A 20,191-nucleotide genomic window follows, 5' to 3' on the forward strand; every position below is an offset into this window, starting at 1 on the left:
GCACAGTAAGACCCCATTTAAAATACAAACACAAACAAGCAAACAGTCCAGCTTTTATCACTGGGACCAATTGGCCCTACCTTCCACTTGCATTTCAGTTGACTTTAAGGTTTTGTCCCTCAGTCACAGACGTGCATAACTGCATCAAGAGAAGGGAAATGTTAAGTAGCTAAGTTTATTAGAATATCAAAAGAATACAATTTCCAATGTTTCAAACAGTATTTTTTGACATTTCTTCAGGTTGGTCAGATCTTACATTTGAAAGCTGACTTAGTAACTGAAGGGCTGGAAACATACCTGGCAAATCTCAGCAAGGCATGAACACCTCTTCACAACTAGTTGCAATGAGACAGTATCTAGATCCCTGAGCAAAGATTTACTTTCTAGGACTGGTCTCCTTGATTTTTGGGGACAAGGCACAGGGTTTCCTAAGCTTGCAATCTGCTTTCTTCTCCAGTATGCAGCTGGTCAACAAGCCATTTGCTTCCCCTTTGCTCATGGAGAACACACAACAGTATCACCCTGGGTCCATGTCCTACTTAAGCCCCACCTTTATAAAATGCAACTGAGAAGGAAAAGAAAAGCACCTCTATACAGCCAGCTAAAACTGTGATGTTGCCATCTTCATATCACTCCTGCTACACTGCTCAGTCAAGTCACGCATCCCTGTTTGTGTTCTGAGCTGCAACCACTTCCCTCAAGGTCTTCAATCTCTTAGAAAGCAAGTTTGAAAATTTCCACAGAACACTGCATTGGTGGACTCACTCACACCAACAAATTGACAATGGTAAGGATTCCCTGGATGAAATTACAAGCTGTGCGGGATTTGTAATAGTCAAAGTCAAACCCTCATACAGTATTAAACTTATCTTTTTACATATAAAAATAATACAGAGTGGGATATTTTATTCAATAAGATACAATCTTTAAGGTCAAGAGAGAATATACAAAACTATTCTATGTCGTCTGGTGTATTTTACTGTAGAGTAGGAATAAATATATCTAGAGCAGGAAGTGCGAGGTCTGTTCCTAGAGAAATCACCCATAAGTGTAGTTTAAAGCCAAGTGGTCTGCTCAATTCAGGCAGAAAGGAGCTACTGTTGCATTTAAACAATGTGGTCATTATAAAATAAAGGACTTAAATCTATAAACAATAACAAAAAGACACAAACCAAATGAAAATGTACTAAAATTTAATCATCCATAAAAGCTGTAATTTAATCTGACAGTAAAACACAAGAAGCAATATTAGAGTTGGTTTAGTATATTATATATTTTAGCTTTGAAAGCCATAGAAATCAGTTATCCCAGTTTTTTCCCTATAAAAGACCCATTTTTCCAAAGCATTATGCACAAACAATTTTAATTAGAATATAATGACAGATGATATTTTCATAATTTTTAAATATAAAATGAAGTCAATGACTCAAAAAAGTTATCTGCTGCAATGAGTTTGAAGGGAGATTTCATAATCTATATCATTACAGATATAAAGTATGATGGTTCAACTTTTTAGTGCTTGATAGGGAGGAGTCATGATAAAAAGGTCAATATGAAATCATTTGATTATAGTAGTAACATCTAACATTTGAAATGCATCCATGCTCTTCTGTATAATTGTATTAGAGTCAAGTATCTTATTTCACATCTGTTATAACTGCTATTGCAAAGGAGAAATACTATGTCTTATTTCCAGGAGATATACACAGAGCAACTTTTTCTCCAGGGAACTTGTGCAAACCAATATAAGATCTAAATTCTTCACATAATATATAAAACAGGAGAAGCCTCTTCAGATTTAGTTTTTGAAGTCTGGAATGCTGGCACTTTCCAATTAGGCAACAGTTCTTCATTTCTGTAATCTGGAACATTGAACAGACACAGACACACATAGATAGAGTTCTCTTGTTGTCCGAAGGTGGCAGTCAATAAACAGGTATCTAATAACACACAGAGGATGACATCTACTGACCATTACTAAGGAACTAAATTACACCAAGCTACTTCAGTAGAAGAGCTATTTGACCTTCCTATTACACATGTTCAAAAATAAGCCAGGCGTGGTGGCATGAGGATCAGGAGCCCAAGTTTGACCTTGACTACAATTTTGGAGTATGCAAGACTGTCTCAAAAGTTCAAAACCAAATATAGAAGACTGAGTGTACAAACAGCTATTAATAATCAATTTTTGTTTGTCCCTGGTTTTATTATAGTTACTATTTCACATCTTATCTAATATCCTACCTATAAAGAGGCAGACAGTAATATTTTACTTTGTATCCCATTATCTTTTTTTTTAAGTTCAATATTTGTCTACATAAACTCTATGTGAAATTCTATATTCAGCCATTTTCTGATCCCATATTAGGTACTATAATTTCTAACACAGCTGGCAGAAGACAATACAGAAAGATCTCATACTCAAAGGCAGAAGAAATCAGTAGGTCTTACTACTTTAGCAGAAGCCAATTAATTTAGAGGGAGAACTCCTGATGATTTCTGAGGTCTTTAAAATTGGAATATTTAAGAGATTTACATGTTTTAATACAATTCTACTTAAAGACTTATAGGCATATAAGCTGCCCCCAAAGTTCAGCTACTCTTACTAAAACACTATAATTGTTATTTAAATCTACCCTATTATCTTAAATCCTGCACTCAAGTAATCCTTCTGCCTTAGCCTGAATAGCTACAGGCATGTGCCACCACACTACGCTTTAGCACTTCAAAAAATACATGTATAACATGGCATTGCAAATCACAATAAATGTACTGCAAAGCATTCTGATGATAAGACCTCTATCATCACACACCTACAAGATCTCAGGAGACTACATTTTAAACTGAATTTTGTACAAGTCTAAGGATTGATGCGACCAATAAGAATGGATTATGGCAAGACCTAGGCAAGATTTCTCTTCTCTAAGGTAAACTGTATGAATGCATTTTCAAATCCTAATAGGCCAAGTGGTATCTTTTCCTTTAAGCTAAAGGAACATTTTCTGAGAATGCAAAGTTAAAACTCAGGTTTGGCAAGGTAATGGTGTCAATAAGCCAGTCAACTATAAAAGAGTAAAACAACACATTACCAACTTGGGTCCTCATGTTTGTCTTTGTCCCCTTCCTTAAACACACACAAACACCAGTAATCTTAACAATAATCACTTTCAGGAAACTCATGATTAAAAGTGTTTTAACCTAAAAGTGTTTTAGGAAAAGCCACTCAGCTCTTCAGAAAAAGAAATCATTTAGATAGAAGCTGACCTTCCCAGTTTGACCACCTGAGACAATCTATGCTTTTCCTTTCTATTTTTTTCCATTAAAAGGGGTTGCAGTTACTCAATTGTTTTCTCTAAGAGATATACTTACTCACCCCTATCTCTAAGGAGCACAAATTAGCTCATCAGGAACTCAGAAAGCAGTAATCTACTAAACAGGCCCCAGAGATCAACAATAGTTAGTGTTATCAACTCTCAAGTGAACAGAGCTTACGTTCCTCTTCTAACTCCATCAAGTTTAGTCATATTCACATAATTAGCCTCCAACCACACCATACATCTGCTCCATGAAAGCATTGTGTTTGGGTTTATTAGCTAACAAAGAAGGAACATCAGGGGATTTAAATATGTAGTTAAAGGAAAACAAGTAACTAGCTCACAGGGCCTGGCTTCTTACCCAACGGGCAGTGCAAATGCTGCCATGAATTTCTCTCTAGTGGGTCCACTTAATGAAAGCTGAAATGCTATCTGAAGCCAACTACCACCTGATGCAGACTGGTAAAACATTTGTTGGAGAGTCACTCACTTTTGAGAAGAACTGATAAGCAGAACTTCATCTGCCACCACACAGCAGACAGAATGGCTCAGGTTTAAAAAGCCTGAAAATACCAATGTTGGGGAGGATGTAGAATTCATGAATTGCTGCTGCTGATGTGGTGTGTGTGTGTATATATATATATATAAATATATATATATATAAACATATATAAATATATATGTGTGTGTGTGTGTGTGTGTGTGTGTATGTGTGTGTATGTATATATGAGCTAGCCATTATGTTTCTATGTACGTGTATGTGTGCAAGTTATGCATAGAACTGCAAACTATCCATATTTTATATATATATTTAATACCACACAGCAGTTTTTTTTTTTTTCTTTTTTGGTGCACTGGTGTTTTGCCCTCATGTATGCCTGTGAGAGCCAGATCCCCTGTCCTGGAGCTACAGACAGTTGTGAGCTGCCATGTGGGTGCTGGGAATTGAACCTGAGTCCTCTGGAAGAGTAGCCAGTGCTTTTAACCTCTGAGCCATCTCTCTAGCCCCTATCCATATATTTTGTTTGTTTTAGTTTTAAGCCAGGGACTCATGTAGCCCTGACTGTTCTGACTTTGATATGTAAGGGAGGCTGGCTTTGAATTTCTAATCTTCCTGCCTCATTCTTTGTCTCGGATAATAGGTGTGAGCTGCCAGGCTAGGCTCAGTATTATCCATATTATGCAAAAGTCCCTCAATAGCAGAATACTCATTAGTCAAATAATAAATTAAGTATTGTCATATAATAAAAATAAACTACTGATACATGTAACATGGACACTTCTAAGAACACCGCTCTGGGTGAAAGATGGAAGACATAACACATTACATATTTTTGCTACTGCTAAGTTCAAAGAGGAGCAAACAGAAATGCTAACACTAGGTAAGTGCTCCACCTAGCCTCTAGCACCATTTCTTAAATACCCACTCTTCAGCAGGTGTTGGCAACAAGATGGTGAGCAAATCACACACGGTCCTCACTTTGAGAGTGTAGACTCTCCTGGGGAGAAGGCAAATTATCCAACAGATATGGGTGTCTGTCACATGGATGAGCAACGGAGGCTCAGAAATACTCAGAGGAAGTAAAACGGTTCCAGTTGGGAGAAACGAGAGAAGCCTTTGTTCTGCTTAGCACCTTACCTGGCTCAGAGCTGCTGCTGACTTCAAGTCTAGAGCAGCAGACATGATTTCTTTTTAGGCTTCTTCTTTTCCACTGGTGTTTTTCTATTTATCTGTCTGACCAGGTCATAAAATATCTAGGTAAAAACAACAATAAAAAGTACTGATTGTTTGTTCCACAAAATCATTTTGAAAGTACTAAAGTATTGTTCTGCCATTAGAACTGAACTTCACTGTTTTCTTCTGAAGTTTCTTAACTCCCCAAGCTAACTCTCAGAGTAAAGCGGGCCTTACCTATACATGAGGAAGGATATGTACCTGCTCTTAGACAGCCAGTAGTCAATTAAAAACAATTAGAAATGAAAGGTAGTGAACACTTAAAAGTTATAATTAGAATTATAGTAACAGCACCAAAGAGCTTCCGTACATTGTTCCTAGATCCAAGTGGTCATTTTGAACCATATGACAGTGGCATGGATCCTTACAGGGCTAAGCTCGTACCCCCAGAACAGGAAAATGCATTTCTTTTTTTTGGGGGGGGTGCTTTTCAAGTCAGGGTTTCTCTGTGTAGCCCTGGCTGTCCTGGAACTCACTCTGTAGCCCAGCTTGGCCTCGAACTCGGAGATCTGCCTGCCTCTGCCTCCCAAGTGCTGGGATCAAAGGTGTGAGCCATCTCACCAGCAAGAATATATTCTTAGGTAACCTTAGCACAATGCTGATCCTAGTCAAGACATTTAAACATCAATACATTTCTTTGTATTATCTTCAGTATAAATTCTAATTTTGTCAATTATCTCAATGAGGCCCTAAAACATTACTTTCCTCTTGGGCAGAAATCTATCAGGATCCACACTGCATTTTGTTTCTTGATATTGTAGCACCTGTCTGTCTGTTATTATTTGCTTATTTGTTTGAGATGGGGATCTCACTTCAAGCCCATGCTGGCTTCAAATTCACTATTAGTCAAGGCTGGCCTTGAAATCCTGATCCTCTTGCCCCCATCTCCCAAGTCCTGGGATTATAGATGGATACTACCCCACGAACTGCTTTTGGCCTTTTAAAACTGGGAAGACTTTAAAATTTGGTCTTTGTCCTCCAGGGTTTTGTCATTTCTGAAAAATTAAGTCTAATAAATGTATAGAATTTCCCTCAATTTGCATTAGATGATGATGATGTATATTTTAGGTTGGGACAGGAAAAAGCATATCTGTTCAGATAATACAAGAACAGGTACATGATGTCCACCCCTTATGGATTTGTTTTTTAAGGTAGGGTCCTTGATGGCCTGAAACTCACTTTGTAGACCAGGCTGGCCTTGAGCTCAAGAGGTCCATTTTCTTCTACCTCCTGAGTGCTGGGATTAAAAGTGTGCACCTCCATGGTCAAAGCAAACAAGACAACAACAACAGACAGGAAAAGTCCACTAATCCTTGATTTGAAGGCACAAACAGTACAGTAATAATCTTGGAGATTCATCTTTGAAGAGTAAAAATCATCAAAGACAAAAATACAATGCTTTTTATTTCATAAAAGTGGGTTAGTAAGCCTAGGTTACCAGTCCATCCCTACTGTATTCCTTAAAGTCAACTCGGCAAGAGTTCATTTTCATCCTAGGTCACTAGTAAATGAATGCCTGCATTATTTTAGCAAAGAACCAGATTCAGCTGACACAGTCTTTAAAACACTAGCACACTTAATACAATAAAACTACATATAAACCAAACAGTGTTGAAAGCAAGTTTCCTGATTTCACTTTTATTTTGCAGTGTTGGGAACTGAATTCAGGCTTTGCTCATGCAGACAAACACTCTAGAGCTGAGTTGTATCATTAGCTGCATGATCTTAATAAGTTGTTGTTTTGTTAGAGAATGTCCTTAAAATTTTAGTGATTTTTTTAAAATTTTCCATTTATGTATCTGTGTGGGTGCCTGTGGAGTCCCGAAGTGTTAAATCACCTGCAGCTGGACTTAAAGGAGGTTGTGAGCCATGGGAGCCTTTCATAAAGCCCTATGAGCTCTTAATCATGGAACAATCTCTATAGCCTGAGAACCCCTTTGATCCCAGGAAACACATACTAAAATATATAGGAGCAAAGAAAAGTGACTTCTATAAATATGTGGCAAAATGTTAATAACTAGTAAGTAAATGAAGGATAAACAGACTACTTTTCTTGTTCTTAGATTATTTTAAGAAAATTTCAAAAGGAAGAGATTTTAACATCAGTGACTTAACATTTATTTCTTTTGATGTTTGTTGTATAGGAAATTAAACCCAGGGCCTGTGCATGTTAGGCAAGTTCTCCACCACTGAGCTATATAGTCTAGCCTGTGCATTGTTTTTAAAAGATGACAAGCTACATTTCTTTAAGATGATAATCATCTGTTACTTTTTCAAATGATTCAGAGATTACAAGACTAAGTGGTTGCAAAGAAAAAAAGAACAGATTCATTACAAAGCTATAAATAAATATATTCTTTTCTGTTTATCCTATTCATTCAACTCCCATTTCCTAAAAACACTCCACTCTCTATAGTCTTATTTCTAAGAGGTTAAAACGACAGCATTTATAAGCAAAATGGTAGCTGTTTCCACAACTCTGAAGCCTTTAAGAACTTAATGTATATGAGTCAGGAAAAAGTTCTCACTGGTGCACAAGGCTTAACATGCAAACTATGATACAAAATAACAAAAAGATAAACCAGAACAGTAAATTAATGAAACACATACGCAGTTCCTCTTTCAGTTTCTTCATACCAGTCAGTGTCCAATTTCTGGCATACATTATAGAGACAGGTAACTGATTGCTTGTAGTATTATTCTAAATGATTTCTTTGGAAAACATTGCCTACCTCACAGCAGCAGATGGTTCAGTGATGAGGGCAAGTTCGAACTATAATATTTGGTTAGAAATGCTGAAAGTCCCCAGCCTAGGTTCTTCCTCATCTCTCTGAACTATAGAAAAATCTAGAGGGAACACAGAATAGAGTTTCTCAACCCCTCTCCCATTCCTAATTGGGATGTCTTTATTCCAATCATTACTCCAGCCTCAGCAAAGAAAAAGAAATTTGGGGTTAAGATTGAGGTCATTCCAGTGCATCAATTGCTACTTGTAGAATATAGAGAATTAAAGGGCTCTGGCCAAGTACTGTGTTCTTGTCTGTTTGCAAATTTAAAGTCAAGAGCTGAATCTTGTGAAATTATTATTCCTCTATCTTCATGCATTCAGAAACCACACAAGTATTTATACAGCAACATAAACTGTCTGAACAACTATAAACTATCCAAGGAATTTTGCAGCTGAATTATTAGGCTATGAAGAGTAAAACCTTAAAAAAAAAAAACCACTTGAAATTATACTCTCATTTCTAGCATGCAGACTGTGTGGTTTTTCAAAGAAGTAGAGATTATAAAATGACTGACTATGACATTTTATATTGTTTTCTAAACCCCTATGTGAAAACTTTAACAAGACTGTCATGAAAAAGTCAATTCTGCTGCATTAAAAACTACATTCAAGGGAGCTTTACTAGCCTGTGTAGTTCCCATAATCAGTAATGATTAAAGATGAGGAATACTTACTTCCTCCCTACTAAACTCTGGCTCCTACAGAAGAGGTCTTGTGTGATGGACTCTGGTCCAATTCAGCCTCAGCACACTTGATGAGCTTAGTAGGTAGACAGCAGTGAGCATGACCAAGACAGTAAGGAAACAGACTCCAAAGGCCAACCATATTACATAAGGTGACATCACACCACAATTTTACTATTCAGGGGCACTTACCAACTGTAATGTATTCTTCATTAAAATATTGTTTGTTCATTTTAGTTAGGGTCTTGTTATATATAGACCAGGCTGGCCTAGGGCTCATTCTAGGCATCCAGAGTGCTGGGATTACTAAGTGTATGCCACCATACCTGGCTCCTTTTCTTGCTCACTTGTTCTTTGAGAAAATAATACGCTAAACATTAAATTTTTAGTATAGCCACATTTTCAAAAATAACCTCTAGAAAGTTCTAATTTCACAACAAAGAAAGATGAGTGGATGACTGGATGGCTATCAATTTCTTCTCATTTACCTGCCAGTGAATAACAAATAACTGTAATGGAAGCACTCAGCAGGACTTGTTTCCCAACTAGGATGTAAACTTCTTAAGGGTAGAAATAGTTGTCTGGGTGAATGCCACCTGGGTGCAGAATAAAGTGCCAGGTATACAACAGGTACTCAATATATTTGCCAGATAAATGGAATTAACAGATTTTGTATTTGTATTGTTAAAAGTGGTTTCACCTAAAAAAGCAAGCTTTAGCATTCTTGACTATTTGTAAGAAACAGAATCTGTAGCAAGCTGATTTTTTTCCCCTTGCCAGGTGTTTAAAATAATTTAGCCATCTTAAAAGTCTAATAATAGTCTACAAGCATAGTCATGAAAAATGACTTACAGAACAGAGGCCAGAGAGGAACAGTGAGTGAAACCCCAGCCTCAACGACCTAATCCACTCTCATTCTCACCTGGGTCTAGTTACCTGCCATGCTTCCAAGGGGCAGAGAAGGGGACAGGAGGCTTACTCTGCCTCTCTGCCCCCACTGATTTTCTTTTTCAAAGGCTTCTGGTAAAGTTCCAAAAGCAAAAAGAATCTCATGTGTTTACCTGATTGGCAGTAGCAATTTGGGAACTACAGTAAACTTTTAGGGGCTCAGTCAACTATTGGCTCTTTAAAATGAGGCGCATAGCCTATTTACAAAGCCAGAATGCCCACAGTTAATAACTTAAGATCGTGGAGTACTTACATCAGCTGTGTTCATCTGGACTATCAGCTTAAAAGGACTGAATGGTTTGAATTACATGTCCATTCACACATAGATCCCACACTTTCTTCAGGCATGCATCAAAAGTGAGGCAAGAATCAAAAATCGAATTCTATGATGGTATTAAATAACAAAAATCCATTATAATAGCAACTTTAATTTTTTGTACTCTTCTATTGAACTTTACCACCTATTTTTTATATTCAGCTGGATAAGTAACTGCTATAAAAGCGTGACTATTTTCACATGCTAGCTCTAGCATATCACTTAAAGGCTTAGCAGGACTTTATACACAGCCTTTGACAATAAGTTAAAATTAGGTGTCTGCATTACAACTATCAGAGAGTGATGTCATGGAAGCCAAGGAACATGGTATCTAGAAATTACTATTTTCTACAAGGTAATAAAATCGAGATAATTCTTTTCTTAAAAATTCTGGCTATTAATTTAAGAAACAGAAAGTAGAAAGGCACTTGTTTGTACTGTCCAGTAGTTGCAGGCTACCTCATTAACGTTGATCTTTGACTTTGCAGAAGATTCTAAAAAGGCACAGTTACACCACTGTCTTGCTAAATTCTGGCCTTGTTCTTTGCCAACTACCCGCTCGTCTTCCAGGTCACATTTATTGCCAACCAAAATCATTGGAACCTGCAGGAAGGAAAAAACAAATTTATTACATACTAGTTACTTACTCTCTTCTTACAAATAAGCAATTACCTGCTAACAACGGAAAAACACCTGTGGTGGTATTGTGTTCCCCAAAATATTGTGTATCCTAATAAACTTATCTGGGTTCAGAGAACAGAAAAGCCACTGGATACTTAGGATAGGCAGTGGTAGCACATGCCTTTAATCCTAGCATTCCAGAGGCAGAAATCCATCAGTTCAAGGACACAGCCAAGCATGGTGACTCACACCTTTAATCCCAGAAAGCCAGCCTTTAATCCCAGGGAGTGATGGTAGAAAGCAGAAAGGTATATAAGGCATGAGGACCAGAAACTAGAAGCATTTGGCTGGTTAAGCTTTTAGGTTTTGAGCAGCACAGTTCAGCTGAGACCCATTCAGATATGAGGAAACAGAGGCTTCCAGTCTGAGGAAACAAGATCAGCTGAGAAGTTGGCCATGTGAGGTTAGCTGTGGCTTGTTCTGTCTCTCTGATCTTCCAGTGTTCACCCCAATACTTGGCCTCAGGTTTGATTTTATTAATAAGACCATCTAAGATTTCTGCTATACACTATAAGTGCATGCTCCACCAAGTGCTTAAAAAAGGGTGTTGTGTGTTGTGGTTGTTTGGGATGGAAGAAGAGATGGAGGGAAGAAGGAAAAGGCCAAAAAATATGTAAGAACTCCTACTAGATTCATATACCAAATTATTCTAAAGAGTATGATCCCATTTTTTCTTAATTTTAATTTTTTGTATGAATGTTGTGTAAAATGTTCATTTGTGGTACCTAGGGCGGCCAAAAGAGCACAGATAGTTATAAGCTACCATGTGGATGCTGAGGATTGAATCCTAGTCCTCTGTAAGAGCAGCAAGTACTTAATTACTAAGCCATCTCTCCATCTCTTAATGATCCTAAAATTCTTATGTAGATTACTACAAATAACTGAATTTCAAGTACAAAATTCTGAAGGAAGGAACTCCCTGCAATACATTAAACACTACATTCATTGACCCTAAGTAGTTTACATGCTTCATCTCAAGGTCTAATAAATGCCAAAAACAGTGACATTATTAAAAGCTTCTACTTCTATATCTAATATTAATTAGACTTGAAGACTATGTAGGTGAAATATTAGGAAGTTAATTAAGACTAAAGATAGGAGCTGGAGAGATGGTTTTGTGGTCAGTAGCACCTGCTCCTCTGTCAAAGGACCTGAGTTCAGTTCTCAATACTTAGGTCAGGTAGCTTACAATCACCTGTAACTCGAGCTCTAGGGAATCCAACATCCTCTTCTAGCCTCACCATGAGGAAGACACATACATCCAAAAAAAAAAAAAAAAAAAAAAAAGAAGAAGAAGAAGAAAAGTAAACCAGCAGCTGTGTCTTCCTTTTCCTCCATACCACAGATGCTTGACTATCTTGAAACACAACATCCTACTTGCACAGTTAATAAACTGTGTTAGGTTTCTCAGCTAAAAGTTCAGAGAACAAAGCCAGGAGGTTGTAAGACAACAGCACTACACAAAAGAAACAATGTAAGAGACATGGTGAACTTTCTACCCAAAAGAGGTTACACAGTCTAGACATCTTTTGTCCTTTACTGATGAAATAAAGGGGATTAACATTACCAGAACTCATTGTAACTCTGTGAAAACAGAACTCTTTGGATAAATTCATCACAGAGGAAGAAAACTATTCATTAAGAGAAGTCATGGGGTTATATGGCACAAATTCCCATCTACGGTATCAAGGTTAAAGTCCTGAGTAGGTGAATATGCTCCTATTAGACAAAATACACTAAACCAGAAAGGTGCAAATGAAAATTTCTATCCAAATATATGTAATTGAAAAGGGATTTTTCCGTAACTTCAAATTGATGTAAACATGTAAAATTATTTCATTTTTTACAAAAGATAAGAAAAAGGTATATGCTACCAACAAGGGTGGTACATGCCTATAAACCCAGGACTTAGAAGGTGGAGAGCTGGGTGGTGCCTTTAATCCCAGCACTCAGGAGGCAGAGGCAGACAGACCTCTATGAGTTTGAGGACAGCCTGGTCTACAGAGTGAGTTCCAGGACAGCCAGGGCTACACAGAGAAACCCTTTCTCAAAAAACCAAACCAAAACAAAAAGATGAAGATAGGAAGGTTAAGTACCTGAGACTAGCCTGGGCTATATATAGCAAGATAATGTGTTAAAACACCAAAGTAACACAAGGAACATGTATGATAGACTATTAGAAAAAGGAAAATTAATCATTATGGTTCTATGAACACTACTTCTCACATTTAAAGCTCAACATGAGTCCCACTTACTCCTCTTCCTGCTGTGACGTCTTCTAACTCCTCATCTCTCCTGTACTTTTTATCCACATGGTACAATGCTCACTTTGCCACACAAATCTCATATTCTAAACATCCCAGCATATAATTTATAGGTTAACTTTGAAAGTCAAAATTTATTTTCATGGGCTGTTTTTGACATGTGCTAGATACCTTCCAAACCTTATACTGATGACAAAGCAGACATCTTTTTTTCTTTTTCTTTTCTGGGGGGTTTTTCAGACAGGGTTTCTCTGTGTAGCTTTTGGAGCCTGTCCTGGAACTCACTTTGTAGACCAGGCTAACATTGAACTCAGAGATTCACCTACCTCTGCCTCCCGAGTGCTGGTATTAAAGGTGTGTGCCACCACTGCCTGGCCTGAAAGCAGACACTTTTATTTGACTATGGAGAGATGGCAATGTTTTAATGAGAGAAATACTTACATCTTCTGTGTCTTTAACCCGTAAAATCTGTTCTCTCAAGTCCTGTAAGTCATTAAACGTAGACTGAGCTGTAATTGAATAAACTAGTGCAAACCCTTGGCCATTCTTCATATATAAATCCCTCATTGCTGTAAATTGCTCCTATAATATAAAAAAGAAGATCCAGTTATAAATATATATGCAGTTTTTCAATGTATGCCGGAATGATTTTAAATAGAATAATCTCAAATAAGGACATACATTTACATTACATATTGTCATAAGACTTTATACTAGTTTCTAGAAACTGAGATGAATATTTGTGTTTGTTGGTACAATTCCTTTAATATACAAACCTTAATTGATTTTGTTTGAAAGACTTATAATAGGATCACCACTCAAGTAGAAGCAATCCAAGATGCAAATCCAGTACTGAGTTATAATCATCCAGCATGGTCAGTCTCAACTATCTTTCTACTGATGTTTTATCATCTTGACAATTAGTATATAATCAACCCTAGGTTAGACTCTTGAAAAGAGCTTTTTCATGTATTTTTATCTTCCTGTTCCCTGCATTTCAAATTCTTAGAAAACATCTGAGAATAGTACAGTGACTATTTTCTTCAGATTCACTAACCATTAACACTGGTCACACAGCTACAGTCTCACTAAATTAAAATGATTCTGTTTGCTTAAAACCTACTTTCCCTTCTTTGGAGAAATCATTAGTGTATGTTTTAACTATAGGTAACAATATAGAACAGAATCCTATCTAAAACGTGCTTGGACTTTATACACAGTATTAAAGAAATCACATATAGCAGAAGATTAAAAGTGAACTTTTTAGCCTCTATCACTAGGCATACAAATCCACAAAGCTTCATAAACTGTTTGCTTCTTTAGCTTGCTGATTCCCGCTGTCATGCCTCCATTCTATCTACTATACCCAAACAGTTCTAGATGCTCGTTCTGGCTGTCTGCTTGCTGCACTCGATTTGTGGACTGCAAGACGTCAGCTGTGCTAAAACTCATCCACGTTCTTAACCTTCAAGTTTAGTCTTTCGTGCGTTTTTCTGGATTCTTCACTTATAAACTTAGTTAGAAATTCTAGCACTAGCATTCCTTCCATGTTCTCTTGAGATTACGGCCTCTGGTACTTACTAATCAAGAGTAAAGACTGTACTGCTAAAGTTTGTTATATCTCTTACTGAGAATCCCAACCTTCTTCCTAAGGACAGTCTACAAGATTCATCTACTCAACAACTGTTTCAGCAGGAAAATATGCTGGTCAACACAAAAGGCAAAAATCTTTCAAGGAATATGCATGGAGATAAACAAAAATAAAGTACAAAGTAGACCAGACAGTAAGGTGACAGAAAAAATAAAGCTGAGAAAGAGTTTCTCTTTTTAGGAGGTGGAGTGGGGTGTGGAGAAGAAGTTTACATTTTCGAGGGGAAAGTACTTACAGGTAACAGGAGAGCCAGAAGGAAGAGGAGGTTAATGTGTAAGTTCTTGTAATGTGACAGAAAAAAATAAAGCTGAGAAAGAGTTTCTCTTTTTGGGGGTGTGGAGTAGAAGTTTACATTTTCAAGGGGAAAGTACTTACAGGTAACAGGAGAGCCAGAAGGAAGAGGAGGTTAATGTGTATGCTTTTACAAGGTGTCCCAGGCAGAGATCAACAAATACACAGGGCCCAAGGAGAAACATACAGTGTTTGAGAGGCTGCAGGAAACCAGTTAACTAGAGTGCTAAGGAGCGTGGGACTAGGAAGGGGAATACCTACCTTAACTAAAATTCTGAACTTGAATACACTCCGCTCCCCCCCCCCATTATATATTTATTTAACGTGCATTGGTGTTGCTTGCATGTATGTCTGTGTGAGGGTGTCAGATCCTCTGGAACTGGAGTTACAGACAGTTGTGAGCTGCCATGTGGGTGATAGGAATTGAACCCAGGTCCTCTGGAAGAGCAGCCAGTGCTTTTAACCACTGAGCCATCTCTCCAGCCCTTAAATAACTTAAAAAAATAATATGTATATACATTTTTTACATACGTATTATAGCATATACCTTACTACACTATAAAAAGACTGCTCCCTCTCTACCAAAAAAACTCCCGATTTTTCAGGTGAACTCAGTACACAATTATCATATGTGGATATCAATCACATCACAAAACAATTGTATTGCCTAAGAAAATTTATGAAGGCTTACATTTAGAGAATTTTTTAAAAATCAGAATAATCACTTTACACAGAGAATTATTCAGATAACAAAATCTGCTCACAGACTAAAACTTGGTAAATGAAAAGGAAAGAATCCTTACTGTTCCTGCAGTATCCAGGATTTCCAGCATACATTGTTGGCAATCTACTTCAACTTGCTATAGCGGAACAAAGAAGAAAAAACAAAAAAGCAACATCAACATGTTTTCCTTTTACTTCTTCCAAGTACTTATTAACAACTACCAAGTGTTTTTCAACTTAGTAACACAATAAAGAGCACACTAGCAATATTCCAAGGGGGAGGATGGTTAAATTTGAGTGTAGGTACTTTCTGACTACTATAATGATGGTCATTTGTTCTTACTGGAAGGCAAAACATCAGGCTTTGTAATTTAAGAAAAATGATGCATACAGTTCTAACAGGAAAAAATTCTAACAAACAAAACAACAGAAAAAAAACGTGATCATATACATGATATATAGTTATGATAGATTTATATATGAGATCTATATATGGTCTTCATGGAAAGCAAAGAATTAAAGAATCCAAGCTGGATGTGGTAGTGCTTATCTATAACCTCAGCACTGGGAGGCTAAGGCAGGAAGAGTTGAGTTTAAGGCCCTATGGGTGACATAGAGAGAAACTATCTCCAACAAAAGATGCCAGGCTTCATATGGGTCAAACTGAAAACAAAAAAGATTTCGAGGAATAGAAACTCTGCCAACTTACTATATCCAGTTCTTAAAATTTTGCTAAAATATTCACAAAATTTGCAATATAAGGAGAAATCAGAAGTATTAAAATAAATAGCAATGAGCTACTTATTCCTTAAGAATATACACATCCCTTAAGACTTTAAGGGCTCTCTAAAGAATTGTAGAAGGTGAAATATAAATATACCAATTCCATTTCTCCAGTCTTCTAAAAGAAGATTGGCCTAAAGAAAGTATCAATTATCAACTCTGTGGAAATTTTTTATAGAAAAGACTAAGAAAATTAGCCCTTCAGCATGCTAGGGACAGATCTTGCTTTATGGTTAAAGACTTAACTAACAATTTGGGAGAAATTTCAGAAGAGCAACACTGTCTCCTACAAATAAACCCATCACTCTAGCAGGGAGGAGGAAGGCTCTTCTGACCCTTCCTCCCTGCTAGAGTGATGATGATGAGGAGGAATACCTCTGGTGGGGCCACAAACTCATAACCCCACCCTGCATGGGGCAAACAGTTAACAGGCAAACTCTGTGCCAGAGTCTTCAAGAAACAAGGAATCATGCCTGTAGTTTCATAGGTATCTAGAGCACAGTTGTGCTAATTTGGAAGAGAATGCAATCATTCGGCCAGTATTTCCTAAAAAGCTTAATTCAACAAAAGTCACAGTACTGTCAAAGACAGATTCTAAAAACAGATATCTAACAGAGCAACACTTTACTCTCTGCTGAAATGTAGGTTTAGTCTTTGGAGAGATAACCTTGGCTCTTTATGGTATTTTGTTATAAGACCCCCACCTGGATATGTGGAAAATAAAATCATGAAAGTTTTTCATAGTTCTACCTAGTCTTATACTAGAACATAGTTTTGCCAAGACTAACTATTTTGCTTCTTCTAAAAAAAGATTACTCTTTCCTTTTCTTTTTCTTTTTTGAAAGACAGGGTCTTTGTAGACTAGGCTGGCCTTGAACTTGCAGAGATCTCCCTGCCTGTTTACCAGGTGCTGGGATTAAATGTGTGTATATCACCATGCCTGGCCAACTTCACTTCTTTAAGAGAAATTTTGGGTTCACCACAAAATTAAGGGAAAACAGAGGTGTCCCAAATTACCTCTGCCCACACCATGTGCAGCTTCCTTCTCTCTCTTATCAACAGCCTGCAGCAGAGTGGAAATGTGTCACAACCAATGGAGCTACAATGACACATTGTTATGAGCCAAGTCAACGGGTGGCATTACAGTCACTTTCCATATATGTTCCACAGATCCTGAGAAACATGACAGGTACTCCCATTATACTATTACACATTTTTGATTCATTTTAATAGTCTAAAGGTAAATAAATTTATTACAAATCAAAACCAAAACTTAGAGGATAACTTCAATCATAAAAATGGTCTTAAGTTTTGTTAACTAACAGTTGAAAATATTAAGTAGAAAAATACACCTATGTATAAATCCCCAATACTCATACAAAAGCCTGGGTGTGGGCTTAATATTTTTCCACTTAAACTTCCCACTGGGAAAATGCATTCAGAAAAGAATAAACTATTAGCTGGGCGTGGTGGCTCATATCTTTAATCCCAGCACTTGGGAGGCAGAGGCAGGTGGATCTCTGTGAGTTTGAGGCCAGCCTGGTCTACAGAGTGAGATCCAGGACTGGCACTAGAAACTAAAGAGAAACCCTGTCTCGAAAAACCAAAATTAAAAAAAAAAAAAAAAGAACTATTAAGCAGCAACAGCACATAGAACACTCTCCGAAGCAGTGTTCAGTGAGGAATGTTTTATACAGGTGGAACTTCTAAAGACAGACACAGCAGATTTCTATCATTTCTCAAAACTATTTTAAAAAGCAATTCCATAGGTCAAGTTTGAAAGCTGTAAAGAGTACTCATAAGTGCATGCACTGTTTCACATTTTACCTTTCTGTAGGAATCTTCTATCGTTGGGTCATATTTTTCAACAAAAATTCCCTGAACAAACTGAACTGTCTGAGAGGAGAAAACAAACAAACCAAAGTTAAAGACTTGAAAGGAAAATCAAATGTTCCTAAGTGTTATTTAACCTTACAAATTGTAAAGAAATGAAACTATGGTGAAATTCTGAATAAACACAAATATAAAGCATCAGTATTATTTTCCAGTAAGAATGCAACAAAACTACAAAGATATTTATTGCAAAAAGATATGGTCATGTTAAAAACTTATCAATACAGCTACTACACTGCTACACATGATTATGTTACATCTTAAAATACAGAGATACAGACAGCAAGATTCTAATTCATTAAAATTGAGACCATCCAAATGTAACTTGTCTAAAAGGAGAGAGATAAGGGTTCTAAATGTTTATACTGTTTAAACTGTAAGAAAGAACAGGGAATTTAGAGTTACTAAATATCTGTTTGCTTCAATTTTAGACTGTAATCACATTTAAGTTCCACTTGTACCCCAGAAATACTTTTCCGATTTGCCAGCTGAACTTACAATACAGATGCCAAAGTCTTACTCTTTCCAGTGGAAAACACTACCTAGTCACAGACACCAATTAGCCAAAGATAACTATGTAGTGTATATATAGGAATATACACAAAACTCAGAATATTTGAGTGCAGTACAATCTATGGGTTCAGGAATCAACTGAGGCCCTTGGGACATACAGAAAAGGGAGAATACTGTACTTTCATCTGCAGTATACTGAATGAACATATCTGAATGTACACTAGAAAGAATATTTATCATTAAATGGCAAGTACAGATCATAATTCTGAGATATTTCCTAGGAAGTTTTAAAACAGGTTCTGGAATATTCCTGCCTATAGGCAAAGGCAAAAATATGCAGACCAAGGTCATCTACACTTAAATTACTTAAATGAACTTCAGTATATAATCACAGTAAAAACTTGAATTCTCTCCCTCCCTTCATCCCTCTGTGTTGGTGATACAACTCAGGACCCTAGGTATTATAGGAAAATATCCTACCACTATACTGTATCTCAACTATGTGTGCACATGTGTGCAGAGATTAGAGGAGGACATTGGGTGTCCTACTCTATCACTCCCTGTCTTATTCCTCCGAAACACAGCTACACACACAGCTACACACACAGCTACACACACACACACACACACACACACACACACACACACACACACACTCACTCATTAACCTTTGGGGTAACAGATGTGTGTGTACATGCCCCCACCCAAGCTTTGTATGAGTGCTGGGGATTTACACATAGGTCCTCAAGCTTACATGACAAGAGTTCTTACCCACTAAGCCATCTCCTTGGGTCCACGGTCCTTTAATCCTCATTTTTTATCAAGGGTTTAATCACTTTTTATTATGACATAATTTAGATAAGGAAAGTCTGACATGGCTTTCTAGCTAGTGTAGCCTAGAGAAGAGGTTCTCAAAATACGGTCCAGCATATGAGGTCCACAGGTGCATGAGATCCCAGTGCTAAGATGTCCGGTCCTCCTCTTGTACTTGTCTCCACTACTACAAGTGCTCCGATACAGATGGCACGGAAGCCTAAGCACTGTCCTGGAGCTTGACATTACTGGTGTCTGTAAACATCAACCACCACCTTACCCTAATTACTTCTTCACAGAGTAACCTTCCATTATTCCTCTGAATCTTGTCCTCTCAGCTCTCAAGGATATCGCATCTATTCATATCAATTTTCATTTTATTCCTTTGGCTTCCATACTGGATCTGTTCCTCCCTCTTGTGTCACTATCTTCTTTACCACTGGATCATTGCCTCCAAGACACAAACATGCTCTGCTACCTCCAATTCCCAAACAAACAGAAAGCTCTTCTAGCTTCTCCTGTCTCAGTTTGCTCTCATAATCAGACTATCTACATGGTAATCCATTTCCTCAGCTCTCAATTACTCTTCAACTCTACCCAGCATGGTTGTGCAACATCACCAGACCAAATGTTCTTTGATGATGTGCAACCATCTCCACGCACCATTCCTCTTTCTCCCTTGACTTCTGAGCAGTCAAGTAGACCCATCTATGCACTCAGTCACAGTACAAGATACCTTCTTCAGTGTTGGATAGTCCAATCCTATCTATCCTCTAATAGTTGACAACTATTCAG

General features: G+C 37.3%; 1 protein-coding gene across 1 annotated transcript in view; it reads right to left on the bottom strand.

Moving 5' to 3' along the window:
- Window positions 1-159: 159 nt before the first annotated feature.
- Window positions 160-20,191, bottom strand: part of Rap1a (RAP1A, member of RAS oncogene family) — an 80,862-nt gene continuing 60,830 nt past the window's right edge. Inside the window, exons 3-8 of the mRNA XM_037206963.1 lie at window positions 18,005-18,073; window positions 15,475-15,531; window positions 13,171-13,311; window positions 10,244-10,387; window positions 4,954-5,069; window positions 160-1,862 (exon numbers count right to left, since the gene is read on the bottom strand). Of these exons, the coding sequence (XP_037062858.1) occupies window positions 4,983-5,069; window positions 10,244-10,387; window positions 13,171-13,311; window positions 15,475-15,531; window positions 18,005-18,073 (498 nt within the window). The 3' untranslated portion in view covers window positions 160-1,862; window positions 4,954-4,982. The remainder of the gene's footprint in view (window positions 1,863-4,953; window positions 5,070-10,243; window positions 10,388-13,170; window positions 13,312-15,474; window positions 15,532-18,004; window positions 18,074-20,191) is intronic.

The sequence above is a fragment of the Peromyscus leucopus genome, chromosome 6, assembly GCF_004664715.2.
Source record: "Peromyscus leucopus breed LL Stock chromosome 6, UCI_PerLeu_2.1, whole genome shotgun sequence".
Classification (NCBI taxonomy): Eukaryota; Metazoa; Chordata; class Mammalia; order Rodentia; family Cricetidae; genus Peromyscus; species Peromyscus leucopus.